This window comes from Macrobrachium rosenbergii, chromosome 46 (genome assembly GCF_040412425.1).
Source record: "Macrobrachium rosenbergii isolate ZJJX-2024 chromosome 46, ASM4041242v1, whole genome shotgun sequence".
In the NCBI taxonomy this organism is placed as follows: domain Eukaryota; kingdom Metazoa; phylum Arthropoda; class Malacostraca; order Decapoda; family Palaemonidae; genus Macrobrachium; species Macrobrachium rosenbergii.
Genome location: NC_089786.1, coordinates 17,766,056 through 17,792,420, shown reverse-complemented (window position 1 = coordinate 17,792,420; position 26,365 = coordinate 17,766,056). Strand labels below are relative to the sequence as shown.

The window sequence follows — 26,365 nt, the reverse complement described above, 5'->3', positions numbered from 1 at the left end:
GGCAGGCAATAGTGCCTGGCATTTGGAGATTTACAGATATGATGTGTAATTGTAATAAATATATTTTCAGTGAACAAGTTTTTTTCTAACATTATTAGGTTTAATTATTTCTTTCAGTCTTCATAACATTACACAAAACTTTTATATATTATCCATATGAAACACTTACAGAACTGGGTGTCAGATTAAGCCTTTGCAGTTTAATGGAGGAGTCTAATAACAAAATATGGGTTCAGTTTTCACTCTTTCGACAGCTTAAATACAATTTTCTAAAAGCCAAAAGCAGTCTACTAGACATTTTGCTTTTTGTCAGAAATTTGCTTTAAAGTTTAATTAAAAAAAAAATTTTTCCTCTAATTTTAATCAGTGCACAATGAAAGGCAAAATTTCTTGTCTACAATAGCAAAAATAACAAAATCCCTTGATTTTGATACAAAAATAATAGGAACTCCTAACACAAGCTGCTGATGTTATTTTTACATCTCGACCACTTGCGACAACCTTTATTACATTAGTGTCTTGCAATCATTTTATGAATACTTAGTACAGTTATAAGTTAAACTGATCATTACCTAAATAAAAGTGTAAAATATGCAAATTTAGTGTAAACTTAATGTTCTAATTTCTAAGTTTTATGAAGGTCCAACCCTTATAAAGTGAAGAAGCATTCAATACAGATAATTTATAAAACTATTTTTGATTAAGAATAATGCTATCTTTTTAAGTACATTTTTGTTAGATGTATAGTAAACAACTTGATGGAAGTTATGATATTCCTTCTAGGGTAAAAATATAAGGACTAACTACTTTTTCCTCTGTGAAATCACTTCTACAATATCACAGCAATAAAATTTGATTACAAGTACTCACAGTTCAAGTGTCAAATTTAAATTGTGCCAAAATGATAAGCAATTAATTACTTTGCTTTACGTAATAATGCGCTGTCACCAAGCCCTACTTTTACAAGCTGTCAAATTATTAAAACCAGCAATAAAATACTACTTGTCAAGATTTATGATGACATAAGTAACTCTAAAGATAATGGAATATCATGTTCACATGTTATATTTATAATGCTCAATATTATCTACTCATTACAAAAAATTGAGTCTCAACAAGAAACCTAAAATGAAAATAAACATCCCCACAAACACATTCAATATTTTCTAGCAGCTGCAAGGCTCATTATAGTAACTTCAAATGGCTAAGCTTAGTAATAATGTTTAAATTCTTTGACTTCCTCACCTGGCTACAGAAATTGCAATACAGTACACTACGTACAAAAAATCCTGTCAGTTCTGTGCATTCTCGACAATCATCCTCCCCTAAAAGTCCTACCCACTACAAAATAGACATGCAAATGTGAATGTGTAAAAATACATGCATATATGAAATGTGTAAAAATACATGCATAACACTTTTTAGTACTTTGTAACTGAAAGAAGAATAGTTTCACTCGGTACTTAGTAAAACCAAAGGCACAGAGCATTTCTTAAAGAAGTGGATAAAGTATTTAAATGCAATGATAGAAAAATAACAGTGATTGCATCACTGGTCTTGATATGTGAATCTAAAGCCTACACATCATCTTTGGTACATAAAAGATAGGAGTACCATAGTAAATACAGCACCCTGAAAAATTACATTAAGAGAAACACTACAAAGGAGTTTAAGTGAAGCTAATATGATCATCATCAGGATGAATTCATAAACCCAAGTGGAACATGAATATATAAGTATTAATTTGTTCAAGGCAATATCACAGCAAAACCTTTACAAAAGTTAGCATTTGCAGTAACTCAGCGACTTTTTACGCATACAGGAACTCCTTACACACAGGATGCTCAAAAACCCCAATCATTTGATTGAATCTCTACCATTCAATGTACTCAGTCGACTACATTCGAATTTTTTGTATGCTGCGTACAGTATTTTGCACCAAAGCAGTGTCTAAATATGACCTATATACCTTCCTGAAGCGAATTGTACAAAATCAAATTTAGGCAGATTTTAGAAAAACTGAGGCTACATATATTCTTCTGTGTGCAGTCCTAAAACTCTCTGACTTCATGTAAAACAACTAAAAGAAAAAATAATCTGAAAATCCACCTCTCCCTGAATTGAAAAATATTTTAAATTCATCACAGGCATCTCTTAATATTAATCTTCAATCTTCCATTTGATGAAAAACCTACTTTTGAGTTTCATAATTACAAAAATAAGTACTTTACCTCCAGCAATTTCTAAACTTTTGTTAAGGATTTGCTCAGATCACACAAACAAAAAGACTTACAAGGTTAATGCTTAATAGACATCTAAAGTCAAAATGGAAATAAAATATTCACGGCATTCCTTCACCATTTCAATGACATGCAACTTGGCTTAATTTCAAAAAGAAAGCTGAAGAAAATGGCAGTTACAAATATTGTGTTGCCAAAGTCTGTGTTAAGATTACATCACAGTATGCTTTATCATCCATTTAGTTTGCAAGCATTAGTAAGTGTATAAAATTAATCAATACCATGCATGGTTATATTACGGATAAAACTTCTGATGACCAAACTAAGAACCACAACTCTATTTTCCAATGACTTTATGTCCCTCAAAATACTTCCTGTTACTTTTAAATGGTAGACAGATGAGAGTTCAGAGGTTACTCCGAGTCACTCTTAACCCAGATTAAAGTTTTATTGTTGGCTGGCATGTCAAACATGGCATCAAAAGTGAGACCATTCTTTTTGGCCTCCTTTTCCAAGTCGTCAATGTCACGAAGACCCCATTCAGCATTCTTTGCCTAAAATAAAATATTGATTACTTAAAAAAAAAAAAAAAAGATGCCCTATTATGAGCACACTTGAATCACTTTAAAAACCCTGCAGTTTCACTGAATTCAAGAAACCCATACTTCATTACAAAACTTATGTATCACAGATACCAACCATTTTTCTCCACTATAATGTACTTTGTTCAAGTAGAGTAGGCAAACCAATGAAGATTGAGAATGACTTAGTCTATCACATATATCTCCAATTAAAGAAATGCTGGGCTTGAAAAAAAGACAACTAAAAAGTATTTTTAAACATTTTTTCATTTAAGCCTAGTATTTCAACAAAGTTTATACTGTGCATAATTATAACAAGGTAATAATTAAATTATTTTATAAAAAAAAGATACACAAAATTAAAAGGAAATAATGATACAGTCTGACCAGGTCTCCAAAAAATATTTCAAAATCCAATTCAACTCAGATGATGTATGACAACTATCCAATGAAATACACATGTAAAACATTTGAGGGACAAATGAATTAAGAGAACTGATGATACACCCACACAGTTCTAGACAACAAAGAGCTAGTTAATTAATGAGGGACCACTTCCGAATGAAGGCAGTCTCTTGCACACTGTACACCACAAGCAACAGCCAAGTTGCAATACTGATCCATATTCTAAGATGGAAATATATGGTAATAAGTTACTTGAAATACCTGCATGCCAAGACCACAGTTAATTTAATATTCTTATTGAGGTGGTTCATAGGATTCTGTTTTGACAAATTTTTGTAAGTCTATTACAAAGAATTTAAGAGTCAAACAATAGCAATTAACTGGAAAACGTTACTTATATAGCCTCATGTAGATTTTCAATGAGGTATCTATGTACACTGGATAAGAACATTCAATAAACTGCCACAGCAATTTAATAACCACCCAATTAAACTTCTCTTTATATAAAACTGTAAAAATATACAGTTTTATCTTAATTCAATTTTGTTTTATTTAATACTGATGTAAAAGAAAGTAAATGTATAAAAATAAAAGGCATAAATCTAGAACACTTGACTAACTGTAAGTCAAATTTTGTCTAAATATGAATAAAAAAAAATTATGAAAAGCAATCAAGACTCGGAAACCAATAAGGGAAATATTGTACATAATCTAACAGCACTGAAATCATGAAAATTCAAGCTTACTTTCCTGTATGCATCTTAAACAGTAGGCAGATTGAAACTACATATATATAAAACTTAGTTTTTCAGATTAAAAAATGTGAGTACAGCAAGTTGTGCTTACTGCAGAAAATTCACAATATATTTCCTACACCACACGCACATTAGTGTATATTAAATGTGCTCCAACCCAGCAACAAAATGGCATGAAACCAAGGTAGCTCATACAAATACCAAAAGGAACAGATAAGTTATTTGAACCTAAATGTGAAACCCCAGAACCATTAACGTTTTTATGAAAAGTTAATTTGGATACTTACCTACTATAAAAGTTAGCCTACATCTTTGTGCCATTAAGTGGGACTGGCATTCAAAATAAAACAATAATGCTTTACTAACCCGAATGGACCGTCTGTAATCATCTGTTTCCCACCAGGTGTTGCTGCTGTTTATGTTTGTCAAAATTCTTCCTAACCATCCACTAGAATGTGGGGAAGGCTGAGTTGGTTTCCACTTTAAACAGTAGGTCAGTATCCAAATATTTCATTTTATCATAAAAATTTTCATTACTTGGGATGAATCTTACCTACTACTAAAGTTAACTGACAACCTGACTGAATAAGGATGGTAGGGAAATGCAGCCCGGAAAACATCCACTCAGCCAAAACAGCTAAAAGCTTTTTGAAAAGGGAAAAGCTTCGAAATATTCTAGCCTGTGTGATCCTTCCTGATGATAAGTACAGTACTGTCACCATACAGTTGATCCACAGCAGGGTGTAAGGTCCTCGTAGTGAGACTTGTTGGAGGATCCTTACAGGGGGGAAAAAGGGTGATCTCATATAGTTATAGTACTGTGCCAGAGTTGAAAGCCCATAACCAACAGTCCAAAACTAAAGACAATGACTACCTTCAGATAGAAGGTATGCTCCTATACACCACTGTGTATCTTAATGTTCCCCTAACTCAACAGTGGGATTTCCTAACAACCTAAGGATAGGAGAGAAAGGAAGATTCTTTCATATTTGGTTCATGAGAAAATCTTCCCATTACAACAGTAGGATTAGGGCTGTTACAATTCTCAAGCAAAATTCTTATGTCTTTCAAACAAAGCAAAGCAAAATTGACCACCTTTTCTAGCAAAATGTTAAAGAAATTAAAAGTTGTGCTTATGGCACAGATTAAATTAAACTTGTGCTGACTTGATTATGCAATTTAGAAAAACAGGACACAGCATTCTTGAACATCGGAGTGTTTAGCCTACTAAGACCAAAGTAAATTCTTAACTCCTCCATTCTTCAACACAGGAGTGTTTAGCCTCCTAACACCAACGAGTAAATTCTTAACTCCACCCACTCAAAGATTAAGTCTCTCTAGATAAATCCTTAGAGCTATAACTTGACATAGCATAGCTTCCTCTTCATTGCCAATTTAAATTACAAACTATCTCAAATCTGGGGAAGGCTTTGCTTTGACATTGTTTATAGCCCTAAACAACTAGAGTAGAAAAAAAAGAAAGATGTTACCTTGAACAAAGCCAGCATTACAAGAAAGAGTTTAAAGCTCTCTAATACACTCTGCTGTAGCTAGAGTGAGATGGAAAAGTGTCTTGAAAGTTAAGCTTTGAAGGGAAGCTTTGTCCACAGGCTAAAACTAAAGTAACTTCAAATTTAAGGGCTACATCCAAATTCCATCTTAAACAATGATAGGAAGATTCCAAGGATTCCAACTCAAAAGATTGGAAGATTTCATCCTAAGTCATGAATGATATTCAAGTTAACATGTCCCAGAACTGAAGACAATATAAAGCAATATATTTTCAACCATGGAACAAAAAATTGCTTCGCATACCTGAGATACTGGAAGGACTTGATCAGGTTATCTATAAAGGTACAGGTGCTGGATATTCATTGCAACAAACACTGCTATCAATTAACTGAACACTGTTGTTGATAAGTCAAAAGTGGAGAGCCTTCTAGACTTAAGGATTGGTTTCCTAGCTGCTCTTGAAAAGCCTCTAGCTCGCAAGAGACAGTCAACAGTTTCTACAATGCCAGATGAAATCTTCTTCAATACAACTAAGAAAATCTTTACTGATTGGCAGAAGGCTCAAAACTTCTACTGCCAGGAGAGTTAGCCAGGGAAACTATTCCCTTTGAAGCCAACAAGAGCTAACAACAGCTTCAGCACTAACATCTTGTTGAAATCTTTCCTCAACACTGCAAACAGAGGAAAAGCACAGCACTCCAGAAGGAAAGCATTGACTAGCTATGCCAGAGATCCAGGCATGAAGCACTGTAAACTGGAAGTTTTGCATTTTGGGTGGTTGTGAACAGATCATTTGGGGCTTGCCAAAGGTTCCACAACTTCTGTCTTACTTGCAGATGAAGGGACCATTCTAACAAAAGACTTGCACTTTCCTGCTGAGCTGGTCTGCAATAGCATATTTCTAGTTTTCTCCCAGGAACAAACTGATAGAAGAATGATGTACATGGACTCTCTATGAAGGAGAAGTATCTCTGCTAGACTAAAAAAAATTTTTGATTTGTGCTTCCTTGCATCCTTATATACGAAAGAGAGGTTGAACTGTTGGAGTACACTGCAATCATCTTATCTCTGATTAGATATTCTGCTAATATAAGACCCTTCAAATCCACTAAAAGCTCTATGTTGTATGTATGCATTTTGATCTCCTTTACAGTTCAACTCCATAACACTTTGATGTTCTCCTGAATGGCTCCCCAGCCTGTCCCCAACATGACTGAGGACAAGGTGAAGTCTGGGCCCTTGAGGTCTAGGGGCAGTCCCATCAACAGTCTTGACCGACCTACCCACCAACAAAGAGAATGTACAAGATCTGAAGAAATTATTACTGGAATAGTCTGGAAAACAAAACCTGACCTATGAGTTCTTGAGGAAAAATTGATCTGGTCATTCTTAGATGGCCCATGTTAACAAACTTCATTAGAGAGACCAAGTGACCCAACAGAGGTAGCCACTTCTTGGCTCAAGGCTTTCAAGGGTCAAGAAGCTCTCACAAGTGATATAAAATTGTTTACCTGTCTCTGTCTGAAAAGTCCAAAAGGTGAGATTTGATCTTTATCCCCAGATAAACAAGTGACTAGGTCAGAAGAAACATGGACTTGTTGACATTGATCTGAACAACCAGCACCAACCCCAGAAACAGAAGATAATCACCTGATATGAGTCTGCGAGAAATACCAGTCATCCAAGCCAAGTTTAGGAGGACTTGGACTCCTAGTAAATCACTCCTTCTTGCTAATGGGGCCAATAGCATTGTCAACTTGATGCCACTCTTGCCATTAGCGCTGTCAACAGCGCTTACGGCTGTAGCTTGGTGCGACATCAAGTTACAGCACTGTAAAACACTGTTAACGGCGTTGAAAAAGTACCCTAAGATCGAATTCGTCATAAGTTGGTGTAGCCATAAGTCAGTGTAGTCGTAAGTTGGTGTAATCATAAGTCGGTGTAGCCGTAAGTCGGTGACGCACTGTACTGGTCTCCAGGTCCCCCTTGGGTCTTGGGAACAAGGAAAAGGCAATGGTAAAACCTCAGTGACTAGTCTAAAAGTGACTCAATCACCTCATCGAGTACAATCTATGTGGTTTCCTGCAAAACTTGGAACTTCTGTGTGAAGAGAGTGGGCTGGGAAGGATTTCAGGGATGCCAACATGGGTGGAAGAGTAACAAAAGATATAAAATATCCCTCCCAGAAAACCATCATTACCCAAAGTTCTTCTCTGAAGTTTTGCCAGACACCAAAAACTCTGTAGATGGCCTCCCACTTGACCTTGAGAGTTCAAAACATTGGTTACGGTTACCTTTGCAATTCTTTTACTTAAGAGTTTGAGCCTTGATCACCTTGAAAAAGCTTACTGAAAGCAGAAGAACTCGAGGGCAGTTTGGACTGATATCCATGCAGGTTTCATGCGGAACTGGCAGCAGGTGCAGTACACTTGTGGGAAACTTCTTCAAAGATTGTGCCAAGAATTCCCTACTCCCTTGATTCAAGTCACTTTGGCAATGACCTTAAACACTTCTAGGTCAAGGTGACCATGGTGAGATGCACCAAAAACAGTTACTGACCAGTGAGCTAGAGCTACTTTGTATGATGAATATGAACACAACTGTTCCTGTTACTTTAAACTTATTTGTAAAAAAACATACAACATTCATCCCACACTATTAGAAACAGTTCTATCAAGGTAAGATTAATACTCCCAATTCTTATCAAGAACCACCATCCCTTCAGAACTAACGTTATTATTATTTCTATTGTTTACATTTTTTTTAACCTGGCGCAGTACATGAGCAGTCATCCTAAGAACAACATACAAAATTCATTAGTATACAAAATTCATTAGTATTGCAGCCTCACTATTAGGCCAAAGAACTTTAGTGATTTTTAGAGCTCTTGAACAGAGCAGAAGGAGTGAGAGAGGAATAACACCGGAAGAAGAAACTGTTGATAGTAACCTCGTGACTAGACTTGATTGTCTACATAAACTATTAGCCTCTCGCAGCTTCCGATACCTCTCAGATTTATCATTTCTCACCGGACCACTTTTTACATTTCACATACCAAGAAAAAAATCACACTATTTACCACTACCGGTAACACCCATGTGACCATCATGCCCAACCAAGCACATTCAGTTTATACAAAACTTGCTCCTACAGAACTTAATGCTTCTATATCTATTGCTGTAGATAACATAATGTAAAATAGAAAACAAGCACAATAGTGCTGTACAATAGAAAAAAAAAAGCCAAACAGAGTCCAAATTAATACAACAGATTCACACCATATGCACAAGGGCATGCTAGGAAGAATTCACACAGGACTGTAAATAACCCAATACAACCTGGTGAAAAACAGGTGACTACAGACAGTCCATTAAGGTCAACCAAGTGTTATTCTTCGTTTATTTTCAATGCCAATTACATCTAATGGCACAAAGATGTAAGCAACTTTAACAGTGGGTAAGATTCATCTCAAATAATTAACACTGCCTGCACCTTTGTACTTGATCATTTATGTCCAGACAGAGAAATATGTATTGCAAAGAAATTTTTATGGTACACTGCTCATCTAACTTCTAAACATCATGGGTGTTGGGCACTAAAATGGACAAGGGACTAAGCACATCAAATGATTACATTGTAAAAAATGTGATCCAAGTACAGTATTCTATTTATGAAAACTCAGCACCCAGACCCACTAAAGCAGTGGTTTTCAACCTTTTTCATACCATGACCCCTTATGAGCAAGTCAGTATGACCAATGACCCCCTTTAAAATTTTTGATTCGATAATATGTAGGGTTACCATATTTTCATCAACCAAAGACAGTAAAAAAGGAATCTATATTCACTACGACAGGTCCCAAACCTATCTACACGTTTTCATTTATTCGTCCTTCCAAATCTGTTAAGACATTTTTTCCTCTGACAGGTCACAAGTTTTTTGCTATTAATTTCTGCTTCCAAATCTGTGAGGCCTTTTTGCTCTGACGGGTCCAAAGTCTATCTGCAAACATGACTTTTCTTAGTTAACTTGCCCTATACACACGTTCCCAATGAACATTAGAACATTGTTGGATGACTGACTACTTGTCCTGAATATTCTGGGATATTTTCTTACTGACCGGGATGCCCAGGACAAGGCCTCAAATCTGGGATGAGTCCCCGCCAAACCGGGGCACATTGTAACCATAATCATATGCCATGTGCTAGTACAAAAATAGCACTGCACTGTAATAAATTTGCTACATGCATTTAAAAGATATTATTATATCTATTTCTGTTAAATATGTTAAATTATAGACTGTTTTGGCCTGATGATCGGGTGTTGCTTTGTGTAAAGGCTGTCAAGTTGAAAAAAGCTAAAATATTACCCTTGCTCAAGAACTGTCTCGCAACCCCCATAAAAAAAGGATTTTGACAAAGGAAAAATCTATTTCTGGAGAGAGGGCCCGTGATTACTACCCCAGGCAGCTCCACTAGATGGAGTCGTGTATGGAAAAAATTGAACTACAAAACCTTGTCTATAGAGATTCCCAATGTCCAAAAAGTCCCAGAGGGAGGTGCCGTGCAAGCCCAGCACTACTCGCGAGGACTGTCTGAGCAACACTAGGCGCATTCCATGTTGTACCCACCCCACTAGAATGATGTTACCATGGGAGGGAAGGAATGAAAAACAGGGGAGTGCGTCACTTGCCGGGTGACACGGGCCTCAGAAATAGATTTTCCTTTGTCAAAATCCTTTCTGGATCGAAGTCCCCGTGTCAGCCCGATGAATCTTCTGAAGAAATAAACATCCCATTCTTATGCTATTAAAGACTGAAACAGAGACGTTGAAAAGTAGAAGAATTCTACCCTGAACATTAGTAAGGTCCTCTAAATTCATGTAATGAAAATAATGTAAGTGGTCACCGTCTAAGATCATGAGCTTAGAATAGAACCTGAATAGGCTTGTATTAAGAAAATACTTCCAGACCCAATGACAGTAACCCCCCTTTTTAAAAGAGAGGATCTGACAAAATTGCGAGGTCCTGTCTAAAAAAGCCTGTAAGGAGAAAACTGGGCACAGAAACAGACCTTGTAAAAGGGGAGTACTTTCCAAGAGACCACCGAAAAATGAGGACCTTCAATTGTAAGATGAAAGTCAGAGTGAGAATTCGCAACACTACCACCCTGATGAGGAAACCAAAATGATTGATTTCCGCCAGACAGGGCAGACAATTACTGAGAAAACTAACACTAGAAGCTAAGCTGATTAAAAAAAAAAAAAAAAAAATTTGGAGTCTTCCCAACAAGGAAGAGTAAGAACAAGATGATTGTTGGTTACGAAGCCCTAACTCCGATACATTACTCAAAGACCAGGAAACCCGATGTGGACGAATTACTGTTCTTAGGCGAACACAGCCTTAGGGATGAAGTTGAAACCTGTGGGTCTGGTTTGTTGAAAGCTAAGAGCCTGTGAACAGTTCAACAAAACACTTTCCTCGAGGCCAATGCGGCGCATCTGTTACTGTAACCGAAACTATGTGAAGAGTGCTAGTTACTTAACTGCAGAACCATACTGCAGTAGAGTAAGATCCCTTAACTGATTTCAGGGAAAGCAGTAATAACAGGACAGCATCAGTTTCCTCTAAACTGTAAGATTCACAAAGACCTACAACCAGGACATCAGAGCAGAGGCTGGCCCTTGAGGCGGTTATACCAGGCGTGACAGCGATAGTTTGTGGCTGAATTGGGTTATAAACAGACCTACTTCCAGGTCAGGAAAAGGTCACAAGACTACCTGAATAGCGCTCCGTCTAAGGACTATTCCGACACCAGGGGGGAGGCCCTGGATAGGGAAAAAGTAGTGACCTTTTGGACCCATACGAGAAGGGTGGTAGACAGAGGCACTTGTGTCTGTTAGTTATGAAGAAAGAATGAACCATAACACCAAGATGAAAGCTGGCACTCGATCCCGGCTCACTTGTTTCACACGCAGCGCACACTAATGCTGTTTGTTTCAGAACCAGCCTAAAAATGAAACCTCTTGGGAAGAAGTTTCCCAAGGACAGGAGGCTTATCACCGCCCTCCAAAGCGTTGATATGGAACTACGGAACGTGACGAACTAAGTTCAGGTTATGCTTCATTGGGCGAAAATATCCACCTCACCCGCAGAGGTGACGATTGGCCAGAATACTGAGGCCGGAGGAAAGCTGGAAGGGAACTGACCCGGTAAGCGATGGTGTGCAGGCGGAGGTACTATTCAAACAGGAGGAATCAGAACCACGTCCTGACTCCACCATACCTGGCCATAAACTCCAGCTTGACTTCAGAAGGAACCGTCACTGCCAAACAAACTGGAAAAACAAGACCTTTTCTTAGGCAGCGAAGGTATGCCTGAGTTGTGAAATGATAGGCGCCCTTGCTATCTCTATCCGCTTCCACTGGATTCAGCTACTGAGAGCCCTCGAATCAGGTGGATTGGCCTGTTTACTTAGAAGCAGACTCTGAAAACCCGATTATAATGACCGGCACCCCTCAGGCAATTCCCAACGCTGGGTGCCCAAATGAGCAGGCAACTAGATATGCAGCTAGCACTTAGCCCACTTCTAATACGGAGCTGTTTGTTTCTGGTATTGTTCAAACTTAACAAAGAACTCTGTGGGCAAGCATTGAGGAGGCATGAACCTGAAGGGAATCGCCTCTCCACGAGTCTGAATCCCAGAAGGGATAGGACCTCTTACACTTCAGAGTCTCAAAAGAGAGCGTGGAAAGGTCTATAGAAGAGGTGGATTCGGCTCCCGCAGACAGTAGGATCGAACCCACAAGACTGTAAGCAACCGAGACTTACCGCATTGAATAAGGAAAATAGCAGGACACGCCCAGAAAAATTTTCAGTGAAAGGGAACTGGCCAGCAGACTGAAAAGCCTGACAAACCAATTTACAAAGACCCCCCAGAACTCTGTGGAGGCTGGTGAACCCTGATTGAGAGGGGACAACAGTCAGCACCAGACATGATAACTATACTCTGGGCCCAGGTTTGAAGTTCCAGTGGCCCGAAAATGTTCACAGCCTCCACCCATTTGAAAATACTACAGGAGGAGAGCTGGTTGCCTCCTGAAACGTATGCCTTCCCAATTTCTCGGAGGAGTAGGATGCTTCCTGTTTCCTATGTAACCCAGGAGTCAGAGCCTCTTTTCATATGAAGCAAAAGAAAACTCCGGTAGGCCGTGGGGGAGGCAGAGACACGGGGGAGTGTTACAAAGGGGCTGATGTGTTGGCTGAACCCGAACACGCCGGTGGAGCGCTGGGGTGAGGCTGGCGGCTGCATCTGGTAGAAACCTGAAGAGCCTGCACCGCCTGAGCAGGGGAGGCTCTTGAACTTCACTAGACTACTTGCGGACTTAGGTCAGGGCGGCAAGATCGGGCGCGTTTCTGCTGCGTAAGGTGAGCGCGCGAGCGGAGGCTCTGAGTGGCTGTTATTAGCCCCAAACGGGCGTAACTGGCGCCCACCGGGAAAGATTAATTCTCAGGTGAAACTGTTCATAATATTTTACCCCGTCAAGTCGGAACAGGCAAGCCTGACACTGTTCAGCTTCCAGTGACTCCGGAAGCTCCAGGAATCTCGCATGAAAAATTAGAGGCGTAGTCAGGGTTAGAAAGATTCACTATGAGCGTATCTGTGATATCTGTCTCGGAAATGCCTCGGCGATATATTTTCAAAACAAGCCTGTTGATAAGAGGGCTACATTCGGAGCACAAGGGGTGAAACAGGCTCTCAAGAAACGCAGTAGACCCACAGCTGGCGTGAACGAATTCTGCCTGCCACTCGTTAGAGTTCTCAGCGGAGCGATGATCCAGCCTAGCGAAGATGAGGGGCTCGCCATGGATCCTGCCAGACAGATGCCATACTGCGTTCTGACAGTCTGGCAAAACCCGGATAAGGGATACCAGATCGGAAGGAAGAATGCCCTTCCACCAGTCCGATGTGCCCACCCCCACGACCGGAGGAGTGCCTTCATGCTGGGAAGCACAAGGAAGGCACCAAGGTTCCCCAGACTGGAGGAAAGAGGTGGAGGTGTCGGGCGATAGAATTCGGAACGGGCAAGGATTGAACAAGGTGATCCATTGACAATGAGTCTTGAGATTAATCTTGGGATTAGCTCCTGGGAAGGAAGGCACGGACCATGAGGTAGATAGCTAGTTTAATAGGTTGATGTGACCCTCAAATCGAGCTCCTTATAAGGTGATAGTAAAGAGTTTTCAACAAGGAAGGAGGAGTGGCACTTGCCTTTAGCAGGCGTGTCCCTTTCAGAAAGGCGAGGCCAAACTCGTAAACGGCACTGGATTAGAGATCCAGGCGTCTCGAGGGCCGGGCGGAGTCTTCTTGGTTTAAAAAAGGTTCTTTTTTCTTTTCTTTTCTTTTTTTTTTTTTACTGATTTCACCTTAGGGACGGTAGACCAGGAACCGTCGAAAAGGGATGAGAAGCTAACGAATCCCCTAAAGGAAAAGTTTGTCTCACCTAATTCCGAGCTAAGCGGAAAAGGTTTGCCTCAATTATTCAGTTCTAACATCGCTCCGGACGATGTTCACGAGTTGAGCGAGGACAGAAGGCGCAGCGTCTTCAAGAGAAACCTCCGTAAACAGTTAACTTGAAACGAAGAGTTACGAGACTGCGGCCGGCCTCAGGAAGGGGGAAAAAATTGGACCCAGACACGGAGGGCAGCTGTAGTAGTCATATAGAGCGGAGTTGTGAAGAAAACCCGATAGGTGTATATGAAACTACCAATTTATGAAGTCTGCTTGAGCGAGGTTGGCGGAGAAATGGAAATGGCGTATATGAAACCTATCGATCCACCGAGAATCGCCGGAGAGAGCCCAAACACCGAAAGAGTAACTATTAATATAAGCCACATGAGCGGAGAACCGTCAGGTTTTATGAAACCTACCCGATTTATGAAGTCTACGGAGAGCGGAGTTTGGCGGAGAAATCGATAGGCGTATATGTAAAACCTACGATTTATAGCGAAGCGACTAGTAATGAGCCACATGAGCGGAGCTTGGCCGAATGCAAAACCGACAGGTGTATATGAAACCTCGCGGATTCATCAGGTAGCCTGCTCGGAAACGCACTGGCGTGCTTTACTGTAATCTGCCGGTGCAAGCGACTAATAAGCCAAATGGCGGCGTTTGGCGGAGATAAACCGACTGGTGTAAATAAACCCTCACAGTTCATCAAGTAGCCTTAACAGGAGAGCATGGCGTGCTTTACAACTAGAGCCAAAGACTGCGTCACCTGCGGCGGAGTTTGGCGGAAGCCGAGCGACAGGTATATATAAAACCTGCAGGTTCATCAAGAAGTCTGCAGGAGAGCATAGCGTACTTCGCAACCTTCGTGCCAAACTATAAAATCTCCAAAACAGACTGCGCGCGGGCTAGAACTGCCGAACTCCGTGATCGCTGGTTTGTTGCAGGATAAGCGACATTCCTGCCAACAAATCCTTCAGCGTATGAGAAAAGGGCATGCTGGAGAGCGGATGCGGAGCAGAGTGCACGTAGGCGACTTAGCTAGTCGAACCAGGAAAACCCCCGGAAAACCGGAGAGAAAACCGGGCTAACAGGACAAAACTATGAACACAAAAACAGAGTCAGCGGAACATTCGACGTGTTTGAACAATAGGTGGGAAGGTTATGATCTGTTGGAGTGGGCGCCTCGAGGCAAGAGAGAAAAACCCGGAGGATATCCTGACAGTGATAGCGGTGAGGAATAAACGCCCGACGCTAAACACTAAGCTCGCGGAGCAGTAAGCAAGGAGAAGCGCCCAACAAGATAGCGAACACCAAACAGGTAGTAGCAAAGGAGAGGCGCCCGAAGTACAAAACAGAAGACAGTTAGGTGAAGCGTAACTAGCCTGTGTGAGGAATCAACAGTGAGGTCACGAACATGTGGAAGCTCCTGAGAAACAGTCGCGTAAAGGAAGGAAGGATATGCGGGAGGTTGGTGCCCAAAGTAGCGACCAGGGTGGGACCTTGGCCTCCCGAGCGCCCAGAGATTCTCATAGATCCCCTCGCTATGTAGCTGTGCTGCACGACAAAATGAGAGAAAGGAGGAAGGGCAAAAACACTCGGCCAGGAGAGCAAGAAAGATAAAGGAGTGTGAACAGAGGTGGGAGAGCACTCCCGGTCACCTCAGGTCCAGTCAGGTGCCAACTCAGACACACCGAGGACAATCAATCAATGCAGAGGAGAGAGGATGTAGGCTACAACATAAAAAATAAGGATAAATTGCTCTCAAGCCTTGGAAAGTTAACAAACCTTGAAAACAAACCAAGAAGGGAGAGAAGGCAAAGGATAAAAAGGGGAGAGAAGGATTCTCGATACCACAAAATAATATAAATATAGTCGGTAAAGAAGTGTGAACAGGAGTGGGGAGAGCACTCCCGGTCACCATTGGTAAACAACCCAAGAAAGTTGAACTAGGATAGACTCGCCAGAGTAAACCCTAAACTGTTCAAGCAACTAGTAAAGACATTAGCCCCTAAGTGGCTTGAAACAGGGAGAGGGTGGGCGTGACAACATATCCAAGACAAAACCAAACAAAGGGAACACCAGACATAAAACACACATGGCACAGGAACGAGATCACAGGCATGAAACTCATACGTACAGATCGAGATCGTCCCTCATAACGATTTTTCCCGAAGAAAAAGTGTTACAATAACCCTAAATAACCTAACTGATGATGTAAAGGAAGGAAGCCTAGGAGAGGGTAAAGCTAAACAATAACTCAAATAATTCATAATAAAACAAGAATTTTCTATAAAGGTACATGTAGGAGGATAGGCGAATTTATACGACATGAGCGTGAAGGGATATGACCGACCTCCAGTTAAATGAAAGTACCCCAAAATTAACAAAATTCAAAGCATCCAAGCACAAGATGAAATTAAGTAATACTTAATGAAAATCTGTGTTCCCATACGCAGAAAGTGAGTCTAAAACAAGGCAAATAAAGCCAAAATAAGAAGCGAATAGGCCTGAGGGGGAACCACGTGGCTAAACAACAGACAGCATGACCAGGAGGGCACAAAATTCACAAAATAAACAAAATTATAAAAACAAAGTGAAGTAAAGTAAGCAGCCAACAGTACCAATGAAAATAAGATCTAAAGGCTAAAAGGAAAGTGAGGGACAAAAAATAAAGCATAATGAGCCATGATAATAGCGAATGGGCTTAGAGGGGAAGCTAAGTAGCCCCTAAGCGGCTGTAACACTTCTAAGTAATGAAACCCACGATAAAAAGCGAATGGGCCGAGGATGGCTAAGTAACCTAAGCGCTAAACATCACTCTAAGTAATGAAGCCATGATAAAACCAAGATAGACTTTGAGTGTGCTTTAAGTAGCCTAAGCGTTAAATATCCTCGTAATGAAGCCATGATAAAAAGCGAATGGGCCGAGGGTGGCTAAGTAGCCTGGCGGCTAAACAGCACTTCTAAGTGTAGAATTTTAGAACAAACATAAAATTAATCAAACCCCACTAAAGTCAGGATCATTAGCATTGGTAAAATATCCCAAATAAAAAGGGATACTAATAAATAACACAAAATGTTTATGCCGACCCAAGACCAAGGGAGGTCAAGAAAGCATGATGAGAGAGGAGAGATCGAGGAGCAGGCGTTATAAATCCTTAATTATTAAGAAGCTAAAGGAAAATAAGAACCTCAATCGCCTAAAAAACAACAAAACACTGGTACTCAAGATTTTGAAAGAAGAACCTTTAACGAGGATGCAAAAAATCCAAAATAAGAGCACAAAATAAGTCACAACGAAATTAGGTGTGAAGCAAATCGCGTGCTAAAATGGAATCATCTAGTGTTGCCATGTATATAGTCCATGAGTAGTGCATGGGCATGCTCTGGCACCTCTCTCGTTGGGACTTTTGACATTGGGAATCTCTATAGGATAAGGTTCATGTGCAGCGTTCACCCTTTTCCATACGACTCCATCTAGTGGAGCTCGCTCTGGGGTAGTAACTCCAGCATTTCATTTAGCTTTCTCTGGTATCTAGCAACGGAATTACCTAGAAATAAGTGCTGAATGGACTTTTTCACCGGCTGACACGGGACCCCGATCCAGAAAAGGCTGGTAACCCCTCTGGAGGTTGTGACCCCCAGGTTGAAAACCTCTGCACTAAAGGATTAAAAGTATCTAACACAAACTGAAAAATCTAAGTCACTCTTGAAACACTGTAAAGCAAGTAGGATATGCCCAGTATTCTGACACTTGTCAAAGGCTGAAGAAAGATTTAAAATTTATCTGAAATTAGTACAAATCTTTTCCATATCTCTGACTGTGGGTACACAATGAATGAATATGCTGCAGCTCTGAATGAAAGTACAGTGTATGGGAATGGTAACGAAGACCAAATGAGTACAGTAGTTACAATAATTACAGCGCTAACTTCATATCACATGCCTAATTTTTAAAGAAGAAATATAAGAAAAATCAAGAAAATGGATATACTGTAGTATTAAACTTTAAAAACTACATTTTCATGAAATTTACATGATATTTATAAGAAACTGAATATTTTAAATGAAATATAATTGTATTTCAACTGAATACTACTAAGAACAAAATGAAAGTAAACAACTGGATGAACCCCCTACAGCAAAAAGAAGCAAAAACCAACAAGAAAGAGAAATGAAATGGAAAATGGAAGAAAATCAGAATACTTTGAAACAAAATAACAGGAAAAGAGAGAACTTGATAGCTTGCAGCTGAGACCAGAAAGAAAAGGACAGAAGAACCAAGACCAGAATGAATGGCATAGGAAGGAGTACAACAGACCTGGGTTGTTCACTAACTTGGCAGGACAGTAATGAACATAACAGTGTGCATCTTACCTTTAAAGACTCATTGAAAGATACATTGCTCTCTGGAGTGATCTCGCCATGTATTGCGTAAGGTCCATATGTAGCCATAATACCACCAACTTTTAGTAGTTTTCCTGCTGCAGCAAACAGCCCTTCAGCACATTCCCATGGAGTAATGTGGACCATATTGATATTAATGATGACATCTACAGACTTCTCAGCTACAGTACTGCTCCATTCACTTAAAGGCTGCAATGTTAATATTAAAATGGAGGTACACTGGTTTTGTTTTCACACTAGCTGCTACAATGGAAGTAAAGGTTTTTTTCTATAATTTGCTTGAACTACTGAAAATTTAAGTTTTGTCTACAACTAAATGGTAAACTCTACTGATGAATAATTGTCTTTCATCATCATGATTGACTTGTGTTGTCTTGTATAAGACTCATAATACTGTATATATATATATTAAAAACTATAGATACTAAGCAGAAAAGAATAAATATAAGTCTGCAACTGGAGTCTTATACGTACTTGAAATTTTCATAGATATAAAAACCCAAAGCCTTTTAATTGGATACCATCGGTGCTAGTTGCTCCAGTTGTTGAAACTTGGTAACAAGGTTTTCTAATTTGGAGGTAGCCAGTGCAGGGATTATGGGTAATCACCTGTGCACACATCTGCATAGCATTAGTTTTTCTTTTGCAACAGAGCAATTGCGGGGTGATTTAAGATGGGATTCTGATCAATGACTTCAAGTTTGTATATCTGGGAAAATGGATATTACCTTACAAATTAGCTATATGTTCAAAGGCAGGAGGGAATGTCTCAAGATCATGACTGGTATTGATCTCCCACAGGTCACACATGTGAGAAGGGGGAAGGATGACACCTGCAACCTCCTGTCTATCCTAGTGTGTGTGTGATGTTCAAGATGACAGGTCCTAGTGCCACTGTGGATTATTGTAACCTCACTTTAGGAAAAAGAAAGACACAGGCTCCCTTGTAAGATGGGACAACCAGCTTGGAGGGTAGCATAATACTGTATTAAATCGCAGACAGTTATGCTCTTATCCCTCCTCCGTTAGAGTACAGACGGAAGTAGTTGCATCTAACAACTAATGAAAGTCTAAGATAGGAAGCTCCATTGAGTATCTTACTTGTATCTGGCCCAGCCAGTGAGAATACAGGGTGTGGCTGCAGGGAAAAAGTTGATACAAAGAGGGCAAGTTCTTGTACCCGCCACTCTCCATTTAACCAATGATTTGCTACTGTATATCTTAGGTGAGATGCTATTTTGCATAAGTGGAGCTAAGAGGCTGCCACAAGACCTTAGGAGAAGGTATTCAAGGACTTGTCCCATAGGTTGAAAAAGGTGGAGGTGTTTGGTGCCATGAAACACTAGACCTCAGTGCCTGTAATAATGAAGAATTCATAATGAATACTAGGGATGGAGCAATCCCACTAACTTTGCGAGCTCTCACCCGGGTTACAGGGTCAGTATCTTCATCTGATAACTCATATAGGGAGAGTATCAGAAAGGTTGTCCTTCGGATGTTAGGATGTTAGAAGGTGTCTTCCATTGCAGCCCAGGGGACCAGCGCAGGTACACAGAACACCAAGAACTTCCTGTTTAGCAGAGTGGTGAACAGATCAGTCATTGAATAGCCTCTCCGCTACATGCAGGTGTAGGGACCACTGCATGTACTTGACGTTGGCAACTGAGCTAATTGGCCAACACATTCCAGCAATCTGCCTGAAACTCGATGTCATAGTCAGCCATCTACTCTTGCACCTGCCTAGCTAACACACAAAGGGGTAGGAGGATTCTGCCTCCTTGTTTGCTGACTTATGAAATTACGGTTATGCTCATCAGCAATACAGTATCTCACATCAGCTAATCTTGGAAAATCTACAGCACTAGCAGTGGTATATCCCTCTCAAGAACATTGAGAGATCTTCTTGAGATCTTCTTGAGTCCACACCCCTAAGATAAACAAGCCATTCAGGTGTGTGCCCACAGTACTTATGATGCATCGTAAGAAGAGAAGCATCTCCTGTGAAGGGAAGTTCAACAGAACTCCCACAAGGAGGTTCCTGTTGTCTATCCACCACAAAAGGTTCTCCTTTATTTTCATGATCAACAGAGCAAGAAGTGTTCAAGTATCTCTGGTGGACCAAATTGGCATCATCTATCTTTGGGTCAAGGTCATCTTCCACTCCACCACTACTAACAGTTGATGGTAGATTGGTTATTGGCCCTAGAGAAAAAGCTGAACTGCTTCATCAAGCTTTTAAAGCTAAGCAATCAGCTGAGGACATCCCTCTCCCTGATACTTGTCATCCTGAATTTATTCCTACAAAATTTAGTTTGCTCCAGGGATGCTCAGAAAATTCTGGATAATCTTAACACCTGGGGTAGAGAAGATCCTGATGGTTTCTTCCCTTTGTTTTTTATGAAAATTTTTGGTGTGTGTTCTCTCCCATAATAAGTAGATTCTATAGATTTTTATGTCGACATAATAACTTTGTGGGTGAGCACAAGCTTAGTAACCCTTAAACGCCGAGCCTCTATTTACAAAAACGTCTCCCGTATGCGGCGTTCGGTGAGTTAGCGCCGAAGCAGAAAAAGTTTTTTCAAAAAATCACAGCACGCTTTAGTTTTTAAGATTAAGAGTTCATTTTGGCTCCTTTTTTGTCATTGCCTGAAGTTTAGCATGCAACCATCAGAAATGAAAAAATATCATTATCATATATAAATATTGAAATATATGACAGCGCAAAAAAAATTGTTCATATATAATTTTATACAAATCGCGCTGTGAGCAAAACGGTTAAAACTAACGGGTTATTTTGTTTTTCTTTGTATTGTACACTAAATTTTGATGATTTTGGTATATAAAAAATTGTAAAACGATCAAAGCAACACAGAGAAAATATTATCACAAAATGATGCATGAATTAAATGTAGCGGACGTAAAAAAATTTTTTCAAAAATTCACCATAAATCGAAATATTGTGCTAGAGACTTCCCGTTTGTTGAAAAATGAAGCTAATTGATTGAATATTACTAGACTGTAAATATTTTAGCTTACAATTTCAGTTTTCGACCATTTCGTCGAGTTAAAGTTGACCAAAGTCCGAATTTTTCTATTTATCGTGATTTATATGAAAATATTTCAAAACTGATAAAAGCTACAATCATGAGTTATTTTCTGTTGTATTGTACATGAAATTGCGCACATTTTCATATATAAAACTTTATGTAACGACTAATATAAAACGGTGCAAATATTACGACAACGTGACGAAAAGAATTTCTGAGTTGTTCGGCGAGTTACAGCGCATGACGTAAGGAAAATGTTTTCAAAAATTCACCATAAATCGAAATATTGTGCTAGAGACTTCCAATTTATTGCAAAATGAAGGTAAACGATTGAATATTACTATAATGTAAGAGATTTAGCTTACAATTGCGTTTTTTTACCATTTCGGTCGAGTTAAAGTTGACCGAAGGTTGAAATTTTGGCAGTTATCGTGATTTATGTGAAAATATTTCAAAACTGATAAAAGCTACAACCATGAGCTATTTTCAGTTGTATTCTACATGAAATTGCACACATTTTCATATATAAAAGTTTATGTAACGACTAATGTAAAACGATGCAAACATTATGACAACGTGACGAGAGAATTTCTGAGATGTTGGCGAGTTACCGTATGCAGACATAAGGAAAAGTTTTTTTCAGAAATTCACCATAAATCGAAATATTGTGCTAGAGACTTCCAGTTTGTTGCCAAATGAAGGTACATGATTGAATATTACTAGAATGTAAGAGTTTTAGCTTATAATTGCGTTTTTACCATTTCGGTCGAGTTAAAGTTGACGAGAAAGCTTGAAATTTTGGCAGTTATCGTGATTTATATGAAAATATTTCAAAACTGATAAAAGCTACAAACATGAGTTATTTTCTGTTGTATTCTACATGAAATTGCACACATTTCCATATATAAAACTTTATGTAACGACTAATATAAACGGTACAAACATTACGACAACGTGACGAAAGAATTTCTGGAGGCGGACATAAGGAAAAAGTTTTTTTCAAAAATTCACCATAAATCGAAATATTGTGCTAGAGACTTCCAATTGGTTGCAAAATGAAGATAAATGATTGAATATTACTAGAATGTAAGAGTTTTAGCTTACAATTGCGTTTTTTTACCATTTCGGTCGAGTCAAAGTTGACCGAAGGTTGAAATTTTGGCAGTTATCGTGGTTTATATGAAAATATTTCCAAACTGATAAAAGCTACAACCATGGTTTGTATTTTGCTGTATTTTACATGAAATTGCGCACATTTTCATATATAAAACTTTATGTAACGGCTAATATAGAACAGTGCAAAAATTACGACAAAATGACGAAAGAATTTCTGAAATTTTCGGCCGAGTTACCACGCAGGTGTAAGAAAAAAGTTTTTTTAAAAAATTCACCATAAATCGAAATATTGTGCTAAAGACTTCCAATTTGTTGCAAAATGAAGGTACATGATTGAATATTACTAGAATGTAAGAGTTTTAGCTTACAATTGCGTTTTTCGACCATTTCGGACGAGTCAAATTTGACCAAAGGTTGAAATTTTTTGTAGTCGACGTATGGTACGTCCACTTGGCACCCAACAGACAATTTTAGTCGACGTATGATACGTCCAGTAGGCGTTTAAGGGGTAATACAGTGCCTATTCCAAAGAGTGGCAGTAACTACAGGACAATTTCTATTCTCCCTTGCTCTCCTAAGTTGCTGAAAAATTTATTTTTAAGCCACTATATAAGTATGTATAATCTAAAGAATTGTTAGCTGATAGTCAATAAGCATATAGGAAGCAGTTAGGTACCTGCAATGCTCTTTTAGATTTGACTTACCATTTGCAAGGGAACCTGGATAGGGGTTTTAAGTGCAGAGTAATTCAAATATATTTTAGTGCTGCTTTCGATTTAGTAAATCACAAAGCACTTATTTATAAACTTCAGAATCTTGAAGTTGGTGGATATGTTTTAGGATTACTTCAAGATTTCCTTACAGGTACGCAGCAGTGAGTTGCTGTGGATGGGATCTTTATTGATCTAAGACCTGTTTTGTCTGAAGTTCCACAGGGTAGTGTTCCTGGTCCAATGTTATTTTTAGTGTATACAAGTGCTATGGTTGTTGGCCTGGAAAACAAGATTGTTCAGTATGCCTATGATGTAACATTTGTGGGTGTAGTAAAGTCTCCACTTACGAGAAATGAAGCTGCCCTCAGCCTCAATTGGGACATGGGCTGGATCAGTGAATGGTGTAGTCAGTGGGGTATGAGGTTGAACTCCAGTAAAACAAAAACACTATTGATTTGCAGATCTTGTACAGATTTCCCACCCCATCCTTCCCTTAAAGTGGATGGAACTTTCCTCAATGAGTCTGAAGATTCAACTATTCTAGGTGTAACTTTTGACTCACATCTAATTTCTGAGAAACATCTAATGAAAGTTTCAGCAAATGCCGCACGAAACTTAGATACTGTTCGTAAGGCCTCATGCATTTATAACACTGATAAAATCAATGCAACCTGTTTTAGGTCATTTGGTATGGATGTCTGCTTCTGCCAGAGATTTATCTCTTCTGGATAGAGTGGTTCGTGGTGGTAAGTTTCAGTTTCCTAACAGTAGCAGTTGGACCATCGACGCATGGTCTCTTGTTCGTCACTTTTTCATAGGTTGTATTTCAACAGAGATCTTTCACATTCACAACTGATCCCTGATCCCCTTTACCCACCGAGAGCAACCAGATTCGCTGAACAGCAGCATTAATATGCAGTAAATGTGCCTCGCTGTCAAACTTCTCAATTCCAGAGGTCCTTTATTCCTCATACCATTGTCTTCCTCATTGGGAGGGTTGGTATTGTTCTTGGCTAGCACTCTGCTGGGCCCACTTTTGATTCTCCGACCAGCCAATGAAGAATTAGAGAAATTTATTTCTGGTGACAGAAATTAATTTCTTGTTACAATGTGGTTCGGATTCCACAATAAGCTGTAGGTCCAGTTGCTAGGTAACCAACTGGTTCTTAGCCATGTAAAATAAATCTAATCCTTCGGGCCAGCCCTAGGAGAGCTGTTAATCAGCTCAGTGGTCTGGTCAAGCTAAGGTATACTCAACTTTTCCTCACACCATTGGACTGTGGAACAGCCTCCCAGAGGATGTCGTGCAATTGGACCTTCAGAAGTTCAAGCGAAGATGCAATGCATTACTACGCTAATACTATTCCCCTTTCGTTTTAATACATTTTTACCTATTTATTAATTTATCAATTTCTTTTTTTTTTTTAATAAGTGGGATTTCTTCATTTATTTCTGTTTACCTCCTCTTAATTCTTCCTAATGAACACCATATTCTTTGGAAGCTTATTCTTTATGAATAGGTTTCATCTTCTGAATAATAATAATAATAAAAGTATCAACAAGAGGGTGACCAATGTTGCTTTACGCATTAATGAAGCGAACTCATGGAGTCACCTATGAGGTAAAAGTTTCTCTAGAGATGACAGGTGAGGACGAATTGCCAAAGCAGAGCAGCAGGTTGTCTTGAATTTTTTTAGTCCCTGGATACATGGTCCCTTTCAGCACCATAATAAAGACAGAGGTTGAGGCATCTGTGGCATTCCTTTGTTACATGTGATCTGGCCTTTGATACCAATCAGGGTACCACTTCCTGGGTGAAAAGGCTCCTACTGTCTGAGGAGCAGATCGAGGAGTACCAGTCTGTGGACATCAGAGTTAGGTCAATGTCATGAGAGGGATATCAAAGAAGCTTCCACTGTTTCAGGAGGAGCACAGAAGTTTTTCCAGAGCATGATGTGCCAGTTGATGGGCTGACAAAAGCACATGAAAGGAGAGAAGAATGGACTCCAGTCACATGGCTTGTTTCCTCTACGAGTAGTCATGTGGAAGAAGGATGACCCTTCAAAATCTTTGGCATCTGCCTGAAGTCGTACCGTGCAGCTCGCCTTTATCTCCACTTTGCTGGGAAAGAGCTCTGCAGGAAGCTCCATAAGGAAAAAGGTGAGGAAAAGAAAGTGGAAGACTATGAGGATGAGGAAGAAGAAGAGGAAGTCAATGATATGAAGAGGAAGCATGTAAGTGTTCTCTCAACCATCCCCAAAACACAAGTCTCCTCAGCCTCAACTTTTCCAGTGTCCACAAACAAAGTAGACATCCCTGAAGGGACAGCAGCAGGAACTGTCAAAGCAGCTACTGCAAGAGCAGCAGGTATATCAGCAGATTCATAGGCACAACCTTGAGAGGAAGCCAAAACTACTGCAACAGGATCTTGAAACACCAACCCTAGTGAAGAAACTTGGGCCAATATCAAATGCTCATGGAAGGCTGACCCAGAGGGCCCAAGGAAAGCCACAAAGTCTTCTATAGTTCCTTAGTCTCTTGAGGTTATCTTGGTGTCACCCTGTCAGAAACCAGGGAGGTGTGTATTAAAGCATGGGGGGGGGAAATAGCAGGTTTCCTATCCCCAGTACTACACAAACAAGCAAGTTGGTCATCATCTGGGCCATAAATACTCTCCACAGGGTAGGCATTGGTCCAGGAGGAGGGGTAGGGAATGGGGTAGGTACAGTATGGAAATCAAGAGACACTGCAGTGTACCAACCTCAGAAGACACCATTGAACCTTTTCAACCTTCTTCCTTCTCAAACACATCTCTCCCACTGAAGAGACCAATAAACACACTCAGCACAGGTGAGAGATGATGAATGTTCCTGGCCTCTGCTTGAGGAACACTAAAAATGAGGGTCAAGGGCAGCAAGAGACATGAAACGACCACACACACACAATCATCTCCATAACACCTCTGATGATCAGTGTTAATCGGAGAAAAATTATCATCAGGCACCATCATTTCAAAAACAAGCACCACAACTAATACTGAAAAAAAAATGCCACAATCACAAACCACTCATACACAGAA

General features: G+C 39.7%; 1 protein-coding gene across 5 annotated transcripts in view; it reads right to left on the bottom strand.

Moving 5' to 3' along the window:
- Positions 1-345: 345 nt before the first annotated feature.
- The window catches only part of LOC136830255 (methyltransferase-like 26), a 420,688-nt gene continuing 394,668 nt past the window's right edge, over positions 346-26,365 (bottom strand). For all 5 annotated transcript variants that reach the window (XM_067089615.1, XM_067089616.1, XM_067089617.1 and 2 more), the window contains 2 exons: positions 18,381-18,599; positions 346-2,794 (listed from right to left, as the gene is read on the bottom strand). In XM_067089615.1, the coding sequence (XP_066945716.1) occupies positions 2,654-2,794; positions 18,381-18,599 (360 nt within the window). In that variant the 3' untranslated portion in view covers positions 346-2,653. The remainder of the gene's footprint in view (positions 2,795-18,380; positions 18,600-26,365) is intronic.